At 40.0% G+C, this 19,430-nt stretch overlaps 3 protein-coding genes and 2 long non-coding RNA genes across 6 annotated transcripts; 1 reads left to right on the plus strand and 4 right to left on the minus strand.

Moving 5' to 3' along the window:
* Positions 1-1,055: 1,055 nt before the first annotated feature.
* Positions 1,056-1,928, minus strand: LOC130539232 (uncharacterized). Its single transcript, XR_008954067.1, has 2 exons — positions 1,789-1,928; positions 1,056-1,541 (listed from the first exon to the last, which is right to left on the minus strand). It is a non-coding gene; the product is annotated as an uncharacterized LOC130539232 (long non-coding RNA).
* A 6,969-nt stretch (positions 1,929-8,897) lies between these two features.
* On the minus strand, positions 8,898-11,233 carry LOC130538863 (DET1- and DDB1-associated protein 1-like). Its single transcript, XM_057056823.1, has 5 exons — positions 10,935-11,233; positions 10,637-10,717; positions 10,500-10,551; positions 10,211-10,272; positions 8,898-10,115 (listed from the first exon to the last, which is right to left on the minus strand). Exons 1-5 carry the CDS (start codon positions 10,941-10,943, stop codon positions 10,011-10,013), a joined length of 309 nt encoding a protein of 102 aa, XP_056912803.1. The 5' UTR covers positions 10,944-11,233; the 3' UTR covers positions 8,898-10,010.
* A 666-nt stretch (positions 11,234-11,899) lies between these two features.
* On the minus strand, positions 11,900-13,032 carry mrpl34 (mitochondrial ribosomal protein L34). Its single transcript, XM_057056822.1, has 2 exons — positions 12,894-13,032; positions 11,900-12,523 (listed from the first exon to the last, which is right to left on the minus strand). Exons 1-2 carry the CDS (start codon positions 12,947-12,949, stop codon positions 12,211-12,213), a joined length of 369 nt encoding a protein of 122 aa, XP_056912802.1. The 5' UTR covers positions 12,950-13,032; the 3' UTR covers positions 11,900-12,210.
* A 1,064-nt stretch (positions 13,033-14,096) lies between these two features.
* Positions 14,097-19,392, plus strand: abhd8a (abhydrolase domain containing 8a). 2 transcript variants are annotated; one of them, XM_057057212.1, is made up of 5 exons: positions 14,097-14,587; positions 16,022-16,821; positions 16,900-17,070; positions 17,187-17,403; positions 17,485-19,392. In XM_057057212.1, exons 2-5 carry the CDS (start codon positions 16,031-16,033, stop codon positions 17,689-17,691), a joined length of 1,386 nt encoding a protein of 461 aa, XP_056913192.1. In that variant the 5' UTR covers positions 14,097-14,587; positions 16,022-16,030; the 3' UTR covers positions 17,692-19,392. The 2 variants fall into 2 exon arrangements, with proteins under 2 accessions (XP_056913192.1, XP_056913191.1); XM_057057211.1 differs by having other exon boundaries at positions 14,103-14,591.
* LOC130539103 (uncharacterized) lies at positions 15,207-16,023 on the minus strand. The gene is made up of 2 exons (XR_008954024.1): positions 15,527-16,023; positions 15,207-15,330 (listed from the first exon to the last, which is right to left on the minus strand). It is a non-coding gene; the product is annotated as an uncharacterized LOC130539103 (long non-coding RNA).
* Positions 19,393-19,430: the final 38 nt, after the last annotated feature.

Genomic DNA, 19,430 nt, shown 5'->3' on the forward strand with positions numbered 1-19,430 from the left:
ATAAAATGACTATTGCTCCCAAACAGTAACTGTAAAATTCTGGGATTAAAACTCATTTCAGGCACATTGTGACTGCTTTATCTGAAATCTATTGTGGATTTAAATAAAAGGAAATGATTAAAATCTGTGTTGATATACCATTGAGAACCATACATGTATCCATTTTTATTGTTCTTATATGTATTGATAGCCAGTTAATCTGTCTGAAATATAAATATGCAATAATAAATGATTAAATACTGTAAGCATGTAACAACAATCATCAAACTCATTGATCATATAGGTTGTTTTGCTCGCCACAACTGGACTCATTTTCTTTTTTAAATCTAGATGTGTGATTGATATCTGACTAAAATGAGTAGATTTATTAGATCTCTGTGATAAATAGAATTGATTATTGATTGTGTAATAATTGTAAAGTTTTTTATTTTAAGTTTCTTGAAAGATTTCTCTCTATTCTTTAAAAACTATATTTAGAACAATTACTTTTTCTGTTGATTTGGCACCAATAAATGAATCCCCTTAAAGGATATTTTCAGCTTTGTTCGTTCTAATATGAACACTTCCATCCTGTGTTTAAGTAATAACAGGCGGTATTTTATAAAGCAATTTGAAATATGACATTACTTCATAAATTGAGACCATAACAGTCCAAAATAACAATTATAAAAAGTGTGACAGTTAAAAATACTCACTACATTTCACTGTGTGGCAATATGAATTTTCCACCTGCTCTGCTTATTTTTTCTTTGGCGTTTTGGTCATGACACCTCAATATAAACTTTAAAAACATCAGCCTTAAAATAGGGTTCTTATGTCTCGTGTGTCAGTTGACATCAGGCATTGAAAATGCGGCCGGAGATTAGGTGGTAATAAAATGTCAATAAACTGCGCTAGCAGCAAATGCGATGACACGCAAACAAGAGAAACTGCAAGAAGATGTGACTTTAAAAAAATGAATTTAAATCCTGAGCTGAAGATTTTTGTACACATCAACAAAGAGGACTTATTCTTAAATGGATTTCTTCAACAAAAATCAAAGGTAGAAGACACTATGGGGACAAAAATGACACTAGATTGTCAAGTTTAATCAATCATACAGAATCCTGCAGAGTTCTCTCTTCAATTATAATCAGCTGTTGCTTCACACATCCGATACCAACAGATTCCACGGGTGAAAAGATAAAAAGGATGGTTTCTGTAGCTATAGAAAGCAAGACAGACACTTGCAATGATTCTACCTGTCGCACCAACTGAAGTCTTCAGCATTACATAACTGAAACAGCTTCTGTCATGTATATACTATATTTCCATTGCAACTGTGTGTGCGTGTGTGTATGTGTGTGTGTTGGTGAAGGAAGGCAGTCTGAGGACATCAGTGGTGGCTCTCATTCCCTGATCTTCCTGCAGTTCTGTGGTCCCGCAGCCAGGTGGACAGACCCGCTTCAGTGAAGTTCACATTGCTCTCATTGAGTCGCCGCATGCGATACGTCTCATAATGGATGTTGTGTGTGACATCTTTCAGGTCCTGAAGATGCGACCTGCAGGAAGGACAAAGACGGTTCCCTTTTATTCCGACAATCCACTAATCAAGCGCTGCATGGCGGTTCAGCTTCAGGAGTTAACTAGGTATATAAAACAGCCAGTTTTTATTCTGAGAGTGTGGTTGTGCTTTCAGAATATGAAGGCAAGTTAAATTACTCAGGTAATTAACTAATCACGGTAACATCTGGTTGCACATAACTGATGAATATTATTCCAACAGTATTTGATTACATTCAAACTCACCTTATTACCAGATCTCTCAGGTAGGCAAACTCACAATGTTCCACATTTTCAACTGGAAAAAAAGAAAATTCACAACAACATTAATAGAAAATGAAACATAAAAAAGCTGAAAAAACATATTTTTACACAGTAGAGCAGCATGATGTACACCTGCTTCTAAAGTGGGAGATAATATTATAAAGTAAGCTTGTTGTAGAAAACAAGTTCCATGTATGGTAACATGGTACACAAATGTCGTACTACAGCCTCATACACTATCACCATCTTAATTTCTGAATTTAGTGAAAACCAAGGTGCAGAACATATAAACAGAAATTAATCACAAACACAAACTCTTTAATTACAAAATCTGAATTTGAAAATATGAAGTTAAATGTCTGGGTTAAGGTTTTGGATCGGCTTATGTTTAAATTTTCACCAGATAGGATAAGACATCATTTACATAATGTATTTAAAAAGCCCCTAACCCTAACTAAGTGCCTAATCCTATCTCTAATCTAAACCCAATTCTAAGATACAAAGCCTTACTTTGCCAGTGAAATATATGTTCTGGTGCCCATGTAAATGGTACCCACACAAACTTTTCAACACTCCAGATAAAAAGTGGAGACCATAACAAGCTACATAAACATCTGGCTCTGCACTATTAAATTTCAATAGTTCGCAGGGTGAAATGTAACAGTAAAAATGTAATGCAGTTCATGCATGACCTATAGCCCAGCAACAGGCATAAAGACTAAATATGGCAGTCATTCAGTTTCTAAGGTATTTTCCACATCCTTTTTATGAATAATACTGACAGGATGAGATATATTATATACGAGGACACAGGCTTGCCATCTACAAAAAGCCTGCTTGTTACCTATTGAAGCATCTTTTTACATCAAAGCTAACTTTGCTTTGAAACAAACAAACAAACAAACAAATAAATAAATAGCATATAAGTATGGTCTTTGGAGCCTTATAGTCAAACAGGAGTTTTGGGTATGTGTTCCGTTACAAGACGGGGGAGCTGATTCTCTATCACGGGAAGAATCTTCCAGTGAGGGGCCTATGTTGTCGGCTACGATGTCTTCCAATGACTGGGGTGTGTTGAAACTGATCAAACCGAGAATGGTGTGTGTGACTGAAGAAGGCTGTGAAGAAGAAACAACACAGAACAGAAACCTTCCACAGAACAAACATTTTGTGAAACAGTTGTGAAAACTAGAGAAGAGAAAACTATTGGAGAAAGTTAGACTGTTAGAACCCTAACACTGTGGTTCAGAAGAAAAGAGAAAAGAGTTGGTGGCCTCAAGTAAGAAATTTAGGGGCCTACGTTGTCTTCCGGTGTCCGAGGTGTGTAACTGAAGAAGCTTAAATCCCCTGGAGACCTGGAGGCCCTCCTGGAGAAAAACATTCTTAACATGAGTTATATCGCCTGAACCTGTTGTTTGGTAGAGTTCCCGTGTAGGGAGGTATCCCCATGGGAGCTACATCACCACCAGTTGGTCCACCGGGGCAATCGTCAATATCAGACTTTTCGGCGCCAATCAGGTCAAGTTGTTTTGCCTCATTGTTTCCAGTCCAACACACTTAATTGTCACCCTGATGATTTAGAAAACATTTGTTCATTTCAATATTTGATCATTTGTTTATGTCAAAGCTGATTTTACTTTGCCTTTTGCTTAATATCCAACCCTCAACAGATGAACAGACATGGCACAGTAATAAATCTGAACTGAATTCCATTTAAGCAAAGTAAACGTTTCAGTTGTTTTAGTCTCTTTTATACCTGCATGACTGATGAGGAATTATCCTGTATCATTTGTGCATCTGTACATGTTTTTATGTCAGATGAAATAGTACCACAACATCCCCAAATCTCAAAATGGAACCATAATAACCTATAGCGCGTCACCACCCACAGACATAGTGGTGATAAGTAATAAAAGGTTTTAAGGAAATATGATGACACTATGCAAGAGAAACCAAATATTGAAGTTGAAAGTGGATAAAAATACTAGGACTCACTCATTTGATATGTTGTGCTGACACCAACCATTGGCAGATTTCATCAATAGTCATGAAAATCCTGCTTAGGAGAGAAAAAAAGTCTTTATTTTCAGATCTCTTAGGTGTTTCATAAATGTTTCCACCTCTTTGTATTAATTTATTATAAATCAGTTTGGTTGGGTTTCAGCTGTCCAGAGATTTAGATTTTGTATACGTGTTCAGTCAGATGTATGTCTAGCACTTCTGTGTAAGTTAACTCCAGAGTCCAGGATGCTCTGATTTTTCTGTCCTCTTTGGTCTCCAAAGCCTTCTGTGGCGGAGCTGAGTTCTAGTTGGACACTGAGAGTCAAGTTCAGATGTAGCAACTGGAAACTGAAAACTGGAGAAAGAAAAAAACACTTTCCATAAAATGACTATTGCTCCCAAACAGTAACTGTAAAATTCTGGGATTAAAACTCATTTCAGGCACATTGTGACTGCTTTATCTGAAATCTATTGTGGATTTAAATAAAAGGAAATGATTAAAATCTGTGTTGATATACCATTGAGAACCATACATGTATCCATTTTTATTGTTCTTATATGTATTGATAGCCAGTTAATCTGTCTGAAATATAAATATGCAATAATAAATGATTAAATACTGTAAGCATGTAACAACAATCATCAAACTCATTGATCATATAGGTTGTTTTGCTCGCCACAACTGGACTCATTTTCTTTTTTAAATCTAGATGTGTGATTGATATCTGACTAAAATGAGTAGATTTATTAGATCTCTGTGATAAATAGAATTGATTATTGATTGTGTAATAATTGTAAAGTTTTTTATTTTAAGTTTCTTGAAAGATTTCTCTCTATTCTTTAAAAACTATATTTAGAACAATTACTTTTTCTGTTGATTTGGCACCAATAAATGAATCCCCTTAAAGGATATTTTCAGCTTTGTTCGTTCTAATATGAACACTTCCATCCTGTGTTTAAGTAATAACAGGCGGTATTTTATAAAGCAATTTGAAATATGACATTACTTCATAAATTGAGACCATAACAGTCCAAAATAACAATTATAAAAAGTGTGACAGTTAAAAATACTCACTACATTTCACTGTGTGGCAATATGAATTTTCCACCTGCTCTGCTTATTTTTTCTTTGGCGTTTTGGTCATGACACCTCAATATAAACTTTAAAAACATCAGCCTTAAAATAGGGTTCTTATGTCTCGTGTGTCAGTTGACATCAGGCATTGAAAATGCGGCTGAATTTAAATCATTTTTTTAAAGTCACATCTTCTTGCAGTTTCTCTTGTTTGCGTGTCATCGCATTTGCTGCTAGCGCAGTTTATTGACATTTTATTACCACCTAATCTCCGGCCGCATTTTCAATGCCTGATGTCAACTGACACACGAGACATAAGAACCCTATTTTAAGGCTGATGTTTTTAAAGTTTATATTGAGGTGTCATGACCAAAACGCCAAAGAAAAAATAAGCAGAGCAGGTGGAAAATTCATATTGCCACACAGTGAAATGTAGTGAGTATTTTTAACTGTCACACTTTTTATAATTGTTATTTTGGACTGTTATGGTCTCAATTTATGAAGTAATGTCATATTTCAAATTGCTTTATAAAATACCGCCTGTTATTACTTAAACACAGGATGGAAGTGTTCATATTAGAACGAACAAAGCTGAAAATATCCTTTAAGGGGATTCATTTATTGGTGCCAAATCAACAGAAAAAGTAATTGTTCTAAATATAGTTTTTAAAGAATAGAGAGAAATCTTTCAAGAAACTTAAAATAAAAAACTTTACAATTATTACACAATCAATAATCAATTCTATTTATCACAGAGATCTAATAAATCTACTCATTTTAGTCAGATATCAATCACACATCTAGATTTAAAAAAGAAAATGAGTCCAGTTGTGGCGAGCAAAACAACCTATATGATCAATGAGTTTGATGATTGTTGTTACATGCTTACAGTATTTAATCATTTATTATTGCATATTTATATTTCAGACAGATTAACTGGCTATCAATACATATAAGAACAATAAAAATGGATACATGTATGGTTCTCAATGGTATATCAACACAGATTTTAATCATTTCCTTTTATTTAAATCCACAATAGATTTCAGATAAAGCAGTCACAATGTGCCTGAAATGAGTTTTAATCCCAGAATTTTACAGTTACTGTTTGGGAGCAATAGTCATTTTATGGAAAGTGTTTTTTTCTTTCTCCAGTTTTCAGTTTCCAGTTGCTACATCTGAACTTGACTCTCAGTGTCCAACTAGAACTCAGCTCCGCCACAGAAGGCTTTGGAGACCAAAGAGGACAGAAAAATCAGAGCATCCTGGACTCTGGAGTTAACTTACACAGAAGTGCTAGACATACATCTGACTGAACACGTATACAAAATCTAAATCTCTGGACAGCTGAAACCCAACCAAACTGATTTATAATAAATTAATACAAAGAGGTGGAAACATTTATGAAACACCTAAGAGATCTGAAAATAAAGACTTTTTTTAGTCTCCTAAGCAGGATTTTCATGACTATTGATGAAATCTGCCAATGGTTGGTGTCAGCACAACATATCAAATGAGTGAGTCCTAGTATTTTTATCCACTTTCAACTTCAATATTTGGTTTCTCTTGCATAGTGTCATCATATTTCCTTAAAACCTTTTATTACTTATCACCACTATGTCTGTGGGTGGTGACGCGCTATAGGTTATTATGGTTCCATTTTGAGATTTGGGGATGTTGTGGTACTATTTCATCTGACATAAAAACATGTACAGATGCACAAATGATACAGGATAATTCCTCATCAGTCATGCAGGTATAAAAGAGACTAAAACAACTGAAACGTTTACTTTGCTTAAATGGAATTCAGTTCAGATTTATTACTGTGCCATGTCTGTTCATCTGTTGAGGGTTGGATATTAAGCAAAAGGCAAAGTAAAATCAGCTTTGACATAAACAAATGATCAAATATTGAAATGAACAAATGTTTTCTAAATCATCAGGGTGACAATTAAGTGTGTTGGACTGGAAACAATGAGGCAAAACAACTTGACCTGATTGGCGCCGAAAAGTCTGATATTGACGATTGCCCCGGTGGACCAACTGGTGGTGATGTAGCTCCCATGGGGATACCTCCCTACACGGGAACTCTACCAAACAACAGGTTCAGGCGATATAACTCATGTTAAGAATGTTTTTCTCCAGGAGGGCCTCCAGGTCTCCAGGGGATTTAAGCTTCTTCAGTTACACACCTCGGACACCGGAAGACAACGTAGGCCCCTAAATTTCTTACTTGAGGCCACCAACTCTTTTCTCTTTTCTGAACCACAGTGTTAGGGTTCTAACAGTCTAACTTTCTCCAATAGTTTTCTCTTCTCTAGTTTTCACAACTGTTTCACAAAATGTTTGTTCTGTGGAAGGTTTCTGTTCTGTGTTGTTTCTTTCTTCACAGCCTTCTTCAGTCACACACACCATTCTCGGTTTGATCAGTTTCAACACACCCCAGTCATTGGAAGACATCGTAGCCGACAACATAGGCCCCTCACTGGAAGATTCTTCCCGCTGATAGAGAATCAGCTCCCCCGTCTTGTAACGGAACACATACCCAAAACTCCCTGTTTGACTATAAGGCTCCAAAGACCATTCTTGCTGCAAAGGCTCAGAAGGTGACGCCTGAGAACGCTGTACAAACACCGTGGATTTTTCAACTACTTTTCCACACAATTCTCTTATAACGGTCACAGCCGTCTCACCAATCAAGGATGTAGAACTACTCATGTTGTCCACGGATGGCTATGCCAGGACTATGGCAAAACTGTTTTGTAACTGTTGCCCTTATTAAAAACAGGCGAGCAAGCGAGAAAGGCGGGGGGGGGGGGGGATCCACCCTCCTCCCTTTTTAAAAAAAGGCGGGCAGGAGAAAGGCGGGAATGGGGGGGGGGGGGGGGACGGGGGGGGGACGATGTGGGGGTCAGGGAAGGTCAACCTGTCACTTTGACAAGAAGTACCCCATTTCTCTCTCTACCTTGCAATGCACAAATCATTGAACAGATACGAACATTTGTCATTTTATTGTTAATTTTAAATCAGACCCAATGACAAATAATTCATGAAAAGAAAGAACTCATTAATGGGTTGAAGAAGCTGAAAAGAATAAGATTCATCTTATTACTTTATAACAAGGACTTTATGACTGGCTTTGATTTATTCAAGGGTCAATTAAAAGAATACTGTATGAATGCTGTAACAGTGATACAAACTGGAAAACCTGTTGCCGTTTCTGTGATGGCCTGAGCAACCTGGTCAGTTTTTGCCACACCGTTTGCTCTTGTCACTCTTGTGGATATTTAAAAATTCCAACCATCCAAAAGTAGTTAAATATCTTTAGTAAATTGGCTCAAAAGTGAAATATTCTACCTGTACCTTCTTCTTCATTTAAATGTGCCCTAGTGTTGTGACGCGTTGCTGCCACCTAGTGTACAGGCAGTCATGTAATAAGTAATTCATCATCATCATCATCATCACTGCAACTACAATTATGTCTTTTTTTTGTTCCTGGTGGTGGCAGGTTCCTCAAAATGATAAACTGGTCAGGTTTTCATATTGATCCCCAGTGCTTTTATGTTTACCCTGATTATATTGCTTTAACCTCTCCTTGTTAAATATATCTCTATACTGAAGCAATAATTTGCTTTATTGAACCGTACACAATTCTAGGTAGTTTTAAATCTGTTGACAAGATCCTACACATGTAAATCTTGCTTCTAAAGCCTATAAACTATTTCACTTAGATATCTTAGGGTCTGATTTTGTTTCATTTTACACTTAAACTCAATAAAACAAAAATCCAATATTTTACCTTAATAGAATCCACTTTGAAATAAGCTATCAAAAGAATAAAATCCCACAAACTTTAACATATCATTTTCTTCAGTGTTTCAAGCGCTTAAAGCTGCAGCCATGATTGTAAATGGCCATATAACAAATCATCTGGGAAAAGACAGGGCTGAATTCATAACAATAAAACCCATTCTCTACCATAAAACACATTTCAAATGATTCCATATGACACTCGTAGAGCAAACACACCTTTATGGAGAACAAGAAAAATAAAATACATCACACAGGAAAAAAAATAATCATACCTGGGAAAAACAAGTATTTTAATTCTACTACTATTTGACAATGGAAGCGGTAAAAGTTGTGATTTACTGATAATTACACTTCATCAATGTGCAATAAAGGCTGTTCTTAAAGATATAAACATGAGCTGTGAGTTGGTTTTTACTGGATAAACGGCGAGGACAATCCCAACATGAATACATAAACATAACAGACTTACAAGTGCATTGGGGGCTTGCGTCACATTGACTGTCTATTCATCTCAACAGTTAATGGTACATATTTACAGCAGCATTAATGATTATCTGCATGCCAACAGAGCTGCACAGTGAACTAACCCCTGCAGTCACAAAGCAGCACTCATCCCTGCTTCCAAAGAATTAACCCTAAAAGGATGACTATCATGCTCTCGTCTACAAACGCAACACAACTATGACAATATGGCTTTAATGTCCTTATTAAGAAGACATTTTAAATATCCATTTAACTTCAAAACAATGTAAACCAAGAGTTTCCTTAAGACACAGTGATTTCACACTTTTTCATTTAAGGCAAAAAATAAAGACAATGTAAGAACATTCCCTTAGATATTTATGTCTTTCATATTAAATATGAAAGGGATTAAATTTAATTGAACCATTTTAATTCTCAGCTACTGAAAACAATCGCATAAATGATGAGTTGAAAAGAAATGTAAGATACATTAAAAAACAAGAAAGGGCCATCTGATGGCCTGTAACTTCTGACTTGAATTGTGCATAACTCTGAGATGTGGACACATGCAACTGTAAACCTCAGGACCCAGGGTCAAAGGAGGGACTTCAGTCTGTTCGTTTATACGGAAAAGCTGCGCGAGCACAGATGAGCAAAAATCAAAACTGAATGCAAATGAAGAAATCGAAATGCAAAAATATGGAGTAACAATTTAGGTACTATTGTTAGGCTATAGCTGTGATGTGAAGCGTTCAGCATCAAAGCTTGGGTTTGGAAACATACAGTGTATCTTTCTGTGCTTTATTTTGCTTGTACTGATCAGTCTCTGCTGTGCATCTACAGCAATGAAAATCTAACAATCCTCATTCGCCTCCCAACTCTCTGTCCTAGCTACTTTCCGTGGAGGTGCCGCGTTATCCCCCTCGCTTTGATCCTGCTCACGCTTTTTCGCTGCATTCTGATAGGAAAGAGGAAAAATAAGGCAGGATGAGAATCACAGCTGCTGATCACTGCTATTGGCTCAAAATTCAATCTGGTGTCATTACGCTTTACCTTTTTATCCCACTGTTGATGTAGATATCGCAGTAGGATGTTTGTTTTCTCTGTAACGATGACTGTGAAGCAGAAGTAACGCCGATTGCATCAATAGACACAAAGAAGGAGCACATTCCCAAGACCTAAGACATTCCCAGTTGCACACTTCAAACACATAACAGTGTAGTTTAAAATCTCCATATTTCCCGTAATTAAAGCCAGACACATGGCCTCTGCTCTACTTCACATGCATTTCATTAGCTTTGACAAGTCACTCTGGAAGCATCATCAAGTTTTCTGTGCTTACTCTGCTCTGATGGATATTCCCGGGTCGGAAGATACACGGACGGTCGACGGTTCTAAAAAAAATAAATAAACACAAACATGCAGGATAAGCGTGTCATTAAGTCATTACAGCATTAGGCAACAAATAAGAAGACTTACTGATGTTTTGCACACTGAGTCTGCATGAAACCTGCTGAAGTTATTCTTGTTGTAGACAGGAAGCCCCTTCAGGAAATCTCCCTAAGATCGAAAAGAAAAATAGGAAAGTTTACCTCTTCCTGCTGCAGCAAAAACCGAAAGGCTAGCAAGGTTCAAAACCACTTAAGGGACAACTATGTTTAACATGGCACTGAAGTCGCACTAAGAGCAATGCTACAAGATTTCGTCCGATTTGACAGATTTAAAATACAAAACGCCGAAGCGAGAACGCTCATATTGGACAGAGCTGTAAACATACCTTCTCCATGTCTGACCGAGTCACACTCCTGCTAATGTTTTAGCTTGTTAGCCACTAAGCCCCGTTGTTTTCGTCGCCGAGATGAGGATATGTTTACCTTTTAGACAGCTTCTTAGGACCTATATTGAACTTTAATTAAAAGGGCTTTGACACGAAAGCAATCGGACATTTCTAAACAACTGCAAATTGTCACTATTTTCCCGTACAAATACTTAAAAGACATAAATGGAGGAGGGTTAACAGGCTAACTGATAGTGATTCCCAACTGCAATTTTTGTTTTTCGTCCTTTTGGGGGCGGGAAATTGAAATTCGATGTAGGTGATTGGTTGACCAGTAAAGGAGACGCAGTATAAGGCGCGCTGATTGGCTGGGAGGTGGTTACGTAAGCGAAAAGCTTCCCTGCGAGATGAAAACAACGCAGGCACATTTTGTCTGAATGTGTGAAGACGTGAGCTGCCGAGCGAATGCTCTGTACTCGTTGAATAACCGCAAAAATAACCGCATCGACGTGTTCTCGCCTTCATTCTTTCCTACCAAGGACGAGGATGGGTGTTTCATATATTTATACCCACCATACGCTGCCCTGAACGCTTGTCAAAAGCGGTGGATATCATTGTCACAACCGAATACACTGAAACATTACATCATTTCTATTAAAATTGTTCCAAAGATAAGTGTGTGAATGGATTTTTTTTAAGGTTGGTTTATTTTTTTCTTTAGAATATTTGATGAATACCTCACAGAACGTTGAGTGACCTGTGTCCTTTGCTTTATTATACTTATTACACTATATTATACTCTGCTGCACAGAAACAGGCATTTCAAAAGGTCAAAATCATGCAAGTAACGGAAGTCAGATGTTTATGTTCTAAATGTAATTGTTTTTCCTCTTAATGTTGAGACATCACATATTGCAAAAGTTTAACTTAAAAGGACATTTTTTTTCTAATAACCTAAGCACTAATGCAGATTCAAATCATTTTATTGTTATTTAGACAGATCTAACAATATTTACACCTTGAAAATGTTCAAATGTACCAGAATTGGTCAAACATGATCAATGCATTATGGATAAAGTAATGACAGAATGAAACAACAAGGCTTTATTCTTCTTTTGACAACTTTTTGGGGAAAGGCCTTTCTTCATTGTCCCACTCATTAACACAAGAATATCACGCCAAAACCCCACCTGGTATCAATGTTCGACCAGGTATTTAAATGATTTGCATTGTACACCCCTTGGTTGGTTCTTTAAAGTCTTTCTGATAGGAGCCTTCAGTGTGAGAGAGATTTCCGTCCCTTCAGCATACGACGTAACAGCACCTCGATGCCACCTTTGGAGCTGAGCCGCTTGATCCAGCCGTGGGTCCTCTTGCGTTTAATGTTCTTGGGCTGATATTCTGTTCCTCTTTTCCTGGTACGTACTTGCTGGTATTGCCACGGCAGCTGCTGGAACACGCCTGAGCCTTCAGCTTGTGAAGAAAGCGGTCCACACTTGGAAATCAGAGGTTGTGCAGCGGATTTGGGAACAATCCAATTGCTGAATAGTCTCAGGTGAGAGGTGCCGGTCAGGTTTCCAACTGAGAGACTGTTGAAAGAGCACTGGTTAAAATGATTCTTCTTTTACATCAGCACTGTGCTTCAACAAATTATCTTAATTAATATTTCAATATAAACCAAAATGGGGTTGTGACTCAATAAGTGCCACTACAAGAGACACCATGTTCATCTTACTTGATACAAAGACAACTCTGTGCTTCCCAGTAGACAAATGAAATGATTTAACATGCGATTTTTGAGGGATACACGCATTGGTTTATGTGTTACCACAATCAGTACAACAGCTTTAGGAAGCTACGGCCGTATTAGCCACGCTGCTAACTTCTTCACAATGTGATCATAACAAATGCTATTTTCAACGTTATTTGCATAGATCGAATGTACATAAACTCGGTCACCTGGCGAGAAAGGATATCTGACGCATTCTTGACAAAGTTGACGCCATAATGTTCATTTTAAAGTTTAATCACACGATTGACAGAGGCATGAGCTCTGAAAGTCATGGAGCTGCAACCCACCTGCTAACAAAAGGCGCTGCGATTGGTCTAGACGCGTTAGCCAATCGAAACGGTTGTTGTTGATTAGGTAATTTCCCCCCCGAATTTGATATGTCAGGTAAAACCTGACTATTTTTCCGCCGACGACACGACTGTGCTAATTATTATTAAAGATAATAACGGCGTGTTTTTGCATTCGTCGAAAATGCCTCAATTGTAGAAGTGTAACCTGCAACTATCCCGGAAGAACAATACAATTTCTGACTAACAGATACGCCTGAAAGATCTAGCTGAGGAAATTTTGCCCTTTGAGTGCTGGAGATTCATTTGTGCATTTTATGGTTATCATAATTTATACGTACATTTGCTATAAGCAGAGAGAGCGAGCGAGAGGAATGGATAAATGAATGGACAAAGCTAGCTTAGAATATTATTGAAGTTTGAGTTTTTGCTATCAGAAATACTTTTTTTTTTTTTTTACTTTATCCAGCCACTAAATTCACACTTGATAAACATTGAAGCTTTCTTTAACTTCACGCACAGAGCAATTTTATGATATAAAAAGTTTGTACTAATGTAAATATACCAAAACTGACACCCCACTTTTGTGCATCTGCTATCTGAGCAGTTAAATGTTACAAACAATATATCCAGTGCTTTGTAAGTGTCTGTTTGCCTTTCTGCAATTTTCCTTTTAGCAGAAACAATATTACACTTTAAAACAAAGTCTTATTGAGATTCACGCTAGATTGATTGATTCACAACAACACTGACACACTTCTGTGTGATTATATTTAGTTTAGTTTTAGTTAATTACATGCAGTTAGTGTTTGCGTCTGTGGGTGTGTGTCCAATACTAACAGAAGACTGCTGTTGTTTGTCGCATCATGCTGCGCAGTGACAGGCGCCGGGTTGCCCCGGTTACATCACAGGGTCAAGGGTAACAGGGAGACAGTTCCTATGACTGTGTATTGCTTTAAACGCAAACACACAAATGTGCTCATCCAAAGCCTTTATTATAGACGAGTATGGTCATAGTAATTGAGGTCGTAATGGATGATCATTGCAGGTCATTGCTGTGTAGCAGCACTGCGTGCACGCGGTCACACGCACGTACTTTTGCTCGTCAGCCAGCCCTGGTAACAAGGAAGGCAGCCTCTCCCATTGGCCTTAGATCCGTCGGCGGTTTCTTCCATTCGTTCCCGTCTCTGCCACTCAGGAGCGAAGGTACCCGGTTTCTGCTGTGGTGCTGCGGATGAACAAGGGCACCAGGACTGGGGAGGGCAGGGTAGGGACCTGCCTATGTGCGCAGTGGATGCTGAGGACTTGTAAAAAAAAACGAAACCCATCCGCGCTTGTTATCATTATGGGTGTCACACTGAGAGGGTTCCGGTGCATTTTTATGGATACGCGCTCAAGCCAGACCGCGCACCGCCACGGTAGCCTAATAAGACTAATTAAAGGCATTTACACTTTTGCAGCGCCCTAAGCAGACAAATTGTTGCAACACACATGCAACGCATTTCATTCTCAACGAGTCTTGGCTATCATCTCTGGGTGCAGACATCTCGCCGTCAACAATCATCAATAAATCAGTAGGTAAGAAGTCGATTTTTAGTGCATCCTTATCAAATTAGCTGCTATTCTGCAGCAGACATCCGCCTCAGTAATCAGCCTTTTGGCGTGGTTTTGCATGTCACAATAATGAACAATAGGATGGCGTTTCGTTCAGTTCTAAAACATCAGGAATAGCTTCACTTAAAATACGACGCTTTTTGTGTGTTAGAAAGTGTGATTACATGAAATGCCATCTTTCATGTTAATATTAGCAGCGATGTTATGTAAGATAAATCTTTTGTTTGCAAATGTGCCATATTGTGCCGCAATCTACCCTGTTGCTGTGGAGATGGAGCAGCGCATTGTGTGCCAAATGCGTGTCAAACCTGGCAGACACGTCAACCTAAATTCTGCAATGCAGGCAAGAAATCTACCGGATTGAAAAATAATTTCTGATTCGGGGTTACGAGGTGCAAGGCTGAGCCTCGATGTGATGCGCTTTTACAGCCATTTGGAAGCAGAGCTGATTTGATGCAGCCTGACACTAGGTCAGGAGGAGAACCCCCTGTTGTTTTTGAAGAGCATGTTGTTGCGTCAATGCAGATGCACTTAGTGTTGCCTTAGCAAATGTGAGGGAGATGAAATGGAAGCACACGATGACAATTGCAGGTTTTATTTTACAACGGTTCATCTAGTAAAGATTGTGACGCTGACGCTTGACTCCCGATCACTGTTCAATCACCCTCAGCTGATGTCTGTGGTGCATCTGGTTTGAACCCAACTGTTGAAATTGGACAATAGAGCAGAGTTAAAAATCTGTAACCAGATGTTTGCAAGCAGTTATTCAGGCTGCCTCCTTGGATGTCCCTGTAGAAGATCCTTTAAAGCTCTATGACTGCCCATTTAGAAAGAAAAACAATATCTATTGTCTCTTAGCAACAAGATCAAGTAAATCAAGTAGGAGGCAGTAAATCCACCTGCGATGTAAGCGATGTGGTGTGTGTAGAGTAACACATGCAGTGTTCTGTTCCTGATGCTCAGCTACCCAGAAAGCACCAGGTTGTCCCTTCTTCTCCAGGTGAATGTCCTGGAAAAGCTTCTCACACACAGACGACGATCACCTGCTGCTCTTACCAAGACGCTCGCACGCCCGCTGTGTTTCCAGCACTAGCTACGTCCCGATGAAGCGATAAACAAGGGCATTTTGACTGGTTGCTAGGATACAGCTTGGGTTCAGTTTCGTAAGAACGGAGCGAGAGCTTCGTTTCTTACTGTTGAGCGGTTGACATTTGCCAGCTCTGCGGGGACTCCTAATGTGTTTCAGGGCATCCTGCAGAAGCTCCTCGTATCAATGCATGATAATATCACAGCCCTGGAAATTATGATGGTTTGGATCGTCGATGTAGAAGAATTCTGTGAAACCCCTCAAAGAAAATGTCAACGTTTGTGTTTCTGGGATGTTACCGTTGCAGGAAGGCGCCATGCTGACCAGCCTGGCTGAAAGTATATTCTGCTGCCTGACCGGGAAGGCTGCCAATCTAGTCGTGCCGCTGGAGTCCTCCGAACCCTCCGATGGTTATGAGTTTGTGGAGGTCAAACCGGGGCGAGTCTTACGAGTGCGGCACATTGTCCCGGAGCGCCAGCCCATAATAATGGAAGAGAATGGAGCCTGTGAGGATGGAAGCTCACCGGAGGATTTGGACAGCACAGGTAACAGCGTTCACTGCAAGAGGAAGATCACAGTCTACCGCAACGGCCAGCTGGTGATCGAGAATCTGGGCGACGTTTTACACTCCGAGATCCTCCAGTGTCAGGACGGGGATCTGGAGCCTTGTAGCACCGTGGAAGTGGAGCTAGCCGACTACAAAGAAATGCCCTCTTCTCCTGATCCCAACCCGGTTCCTCCACCAGTTCCTCCCCCCTCTGGGGACCAGAAGCCTGCTCCGCCACCCCGCCGCCGCCGCCGCAAACCGAAGCGCACCGTCCTGATCAACTCCAAGAGGTCGATCTCCAGCTGCAAAGGCACTCACTCTGACGTGGCGCTGTTCTTCGTGCACGGCGTGGGGGGCTCTCTGGATATTTGGGGCAGTCAGCTGGACTTCTTCTCTCGGCTAGGCTACGAGGTCATCGCGCCCGATCTGGCGGGCCATGGAGCGAGCACCGCGCCACAAATCGCAGCGGCATACACTTTTTATGCCCTTGCTGAGGATCTGCGTGCAATCTTTAAGAGATACGCTCGTAAACGCAACATTCTCATTGGCCATTCCTACGGGTAAGGAGCTACAGATCAGGATCAATTATGCCTCATTATGACAATTCTTATAAAACCCTCCTTTTTTGCCACTTCCAGGGTGTCATTTTGTACCTTCTTGGCCCACGAATATCCTGACCTGGTCCACAAGGTGGTGATGATCAATGGCGGGGGCCCCACAGCATTGGAGCCCAGCCTGTGCTCCATCTTCCAACTTCCATCCTGCATCCTTCACTGCCTGTCGCCATGTCTGGCTTGGAGCTTCCTCAAGTAAGATGAACATGGTGTCAGGACAGCACAGTCAACATTCATGTACCGGTACTGGTCCTCAGATTGCACTCGGGACCATTTCCACTAATCCATCTTGTCCTTTTTTTAACCTCTAGAGCTGGATTTGCTCGCCAGGGCGCCAAAGAGAAGCAGCTGCTGAAACAGGGCAATGCCTTCAACGTGTCTCCGTTTGTCCTGCGAGCCATGATGAGTGGCCAGTACTGGCCTGAGGGGGACGAGGTCTACCACGCGGAGCTGACCGTGCCCATTCTCCTGATTCATGGCATGTGCGACAAGTTTGTGCCTGTGGATGAAGACCAGCGCATGGCAGAGGTGCGGAGAGAGTCTCGCGTTTGTGCGTGTGACATATTGGGTTTTGATGTTGTGCTAACCGCCGGCATTGTTTATTTGTAGATCCTCCTGTTTGCCTTCCTGAAAGTGATTGAGGAGGGGAGTCACATGGTCATGATGGAGTGTCCTGACACCGTCAACACTCTCCTCCATGAATTCTTTCTATGGGAGCCTGACATGTCCAGAAAAGACAGCAACAATAGAGACATGGAGAATTCTGTTGCCCTTAGTGACCCTGTCCACCTTGTCAGTAAGAATATAGACAAATAACCAAAAAGGACCCTGGTTTTTACCGAGCAGAAAGCCCTTTTGGCATGAGTTCTTAAAGTCCTTCCAGGCTGAGAGCTGTTATAAACGGGGGCCGCTTCTCACGGTTGTGAACGGCCACCGGTGCTTAAAGACAAAGCAGGATTTCAGATGAGGGCGTCCAGAGGATAGTGGACGGCGAGGAGCCAACGCAGACACCCACCGGCCCCGACGCATCGCCTCTGCCAAACAACACCTTCAGATCAGAGTGACTGTGTCCATTTGTGATTTGTGCTCGTCAGGTTTGCGCTGGCCAACAAACAACAGCGCGGCGGATGAAAATCAAGCAACGGCGTGCGAATTTCTGCAGCCTCCTCATTCATTCTGTACCGTTGCGCAGATCTTCTGTCTACTTACAACATGAGTCCAGTACATAATGCCTACTGAGATATTAACCTGCTATATCGATTTAAAATGGGAATACAGCTTAAAACAAAGAGTTGTAATAATCGTTTAACTGCCGCCAACACGAACGCAATTGGCTGATATTTTTGTCACAAATTATATCTATTTTCTATTAGTGAGCTCTAACTGCAAAGTATATATATATATATGTCTATATTAAGCACAATATAGCCAGTTCATAGTTGCATGAAACTTAATATTTAAAGATGTTTGTGAATCGATTTACAGCTGTGGATATCAATGAGGTTCTGTCATGCAAACATCCATTTCTCTGATACTATTCAGTGTAATATCCTAAGGATATAAAGTGCAAAAGCCTTGCAAAACTATATAAATATAAGGGACAGTCCAGGTGTTTATATTCTTATATTTAAAAGTGGCTTTGGAGCAAATAAGTGTTTATTTTGTTGTGATTTGGAGTATTTCTTTGCTGTTATTCTGAAATAATAGCCCTTCCAAATGTGGTCGTAGTTACTGCTTTCAGCCGTTGTGTCTCCACGACGATACATGCGAACACAGACTATAGATGTTCCTTTATATTCTCCAGGTCCATCCTCTTCATCTGATCTGCAGAGAGAGAAAATGAATTTAACTGTGGGTTCTATTGGAAGTCATTCATTTGTGGGTGCTGCTGCGTCTCATAATGGGACATTAAGGTGTGAGTGAGAGTGCAGAGTCTGTGTTTATATTCTGACTGAATCGTCTGGACTGGTTCTGATTAGTAGATGTAGGTTGTTGGTGTGAAGACTGCGCGTCCAAAGGTCAGCCAAAGGTCAAACCCCCGCAAAAAAAAAGACAAAAACCATTTGTTCTGACCAGGCTGGTCTGTTATTTATGCATTTTGACAGTGCACGGATGCAACCTGACCAGTCTTATGCAACTGGAACAAATACCAAGAAAGATTGTGTGTAGGTGTGTACAAATATATATATATATATATGCATCTACACACAGGCCATGGGCTTTCCACAAACCACCGAGTGCTGCTGACGCATTTCATGTGTCTCCTTTGGTGTGAAAGGTTGTTGAACATGGACGACAGGGTGCGACTATACTTCTTATGCTACAGGTGTGCATTTCCAACTCGTCCGTGCTCGTGTTCGCTCTATCCTTTTTCGATGTGGAATCCTTGTAATGTTAACGTTGCATCTGCTCACGGGGCCCATGACAATATATACATACAGCATATATATCGAAATATTGGGAGTCAGTGTATGAATGTGCCTTTGTCAGCAGAAAATAAAGCAAACGTTCGCACTCTGTGGAATTTGGTTTCTTTTTCTCCCCCTCCTCCCCCC

This window comes from Takifugu flavidus, chromosome 15 (genome assembly GCF_003711565.1).
Source record: "Takifugu flavidus isolate HTHZ2018 chromosome 15, ASM371156v2, whole genome shotgun sequence".
Classification (NCBI taxonomy): Eukaryota; Metazoa; Chordata; class Actinopteri; order Tetraodontiformes; family Tetraodontidae; genus Takifugu; species Takifugu flavidus.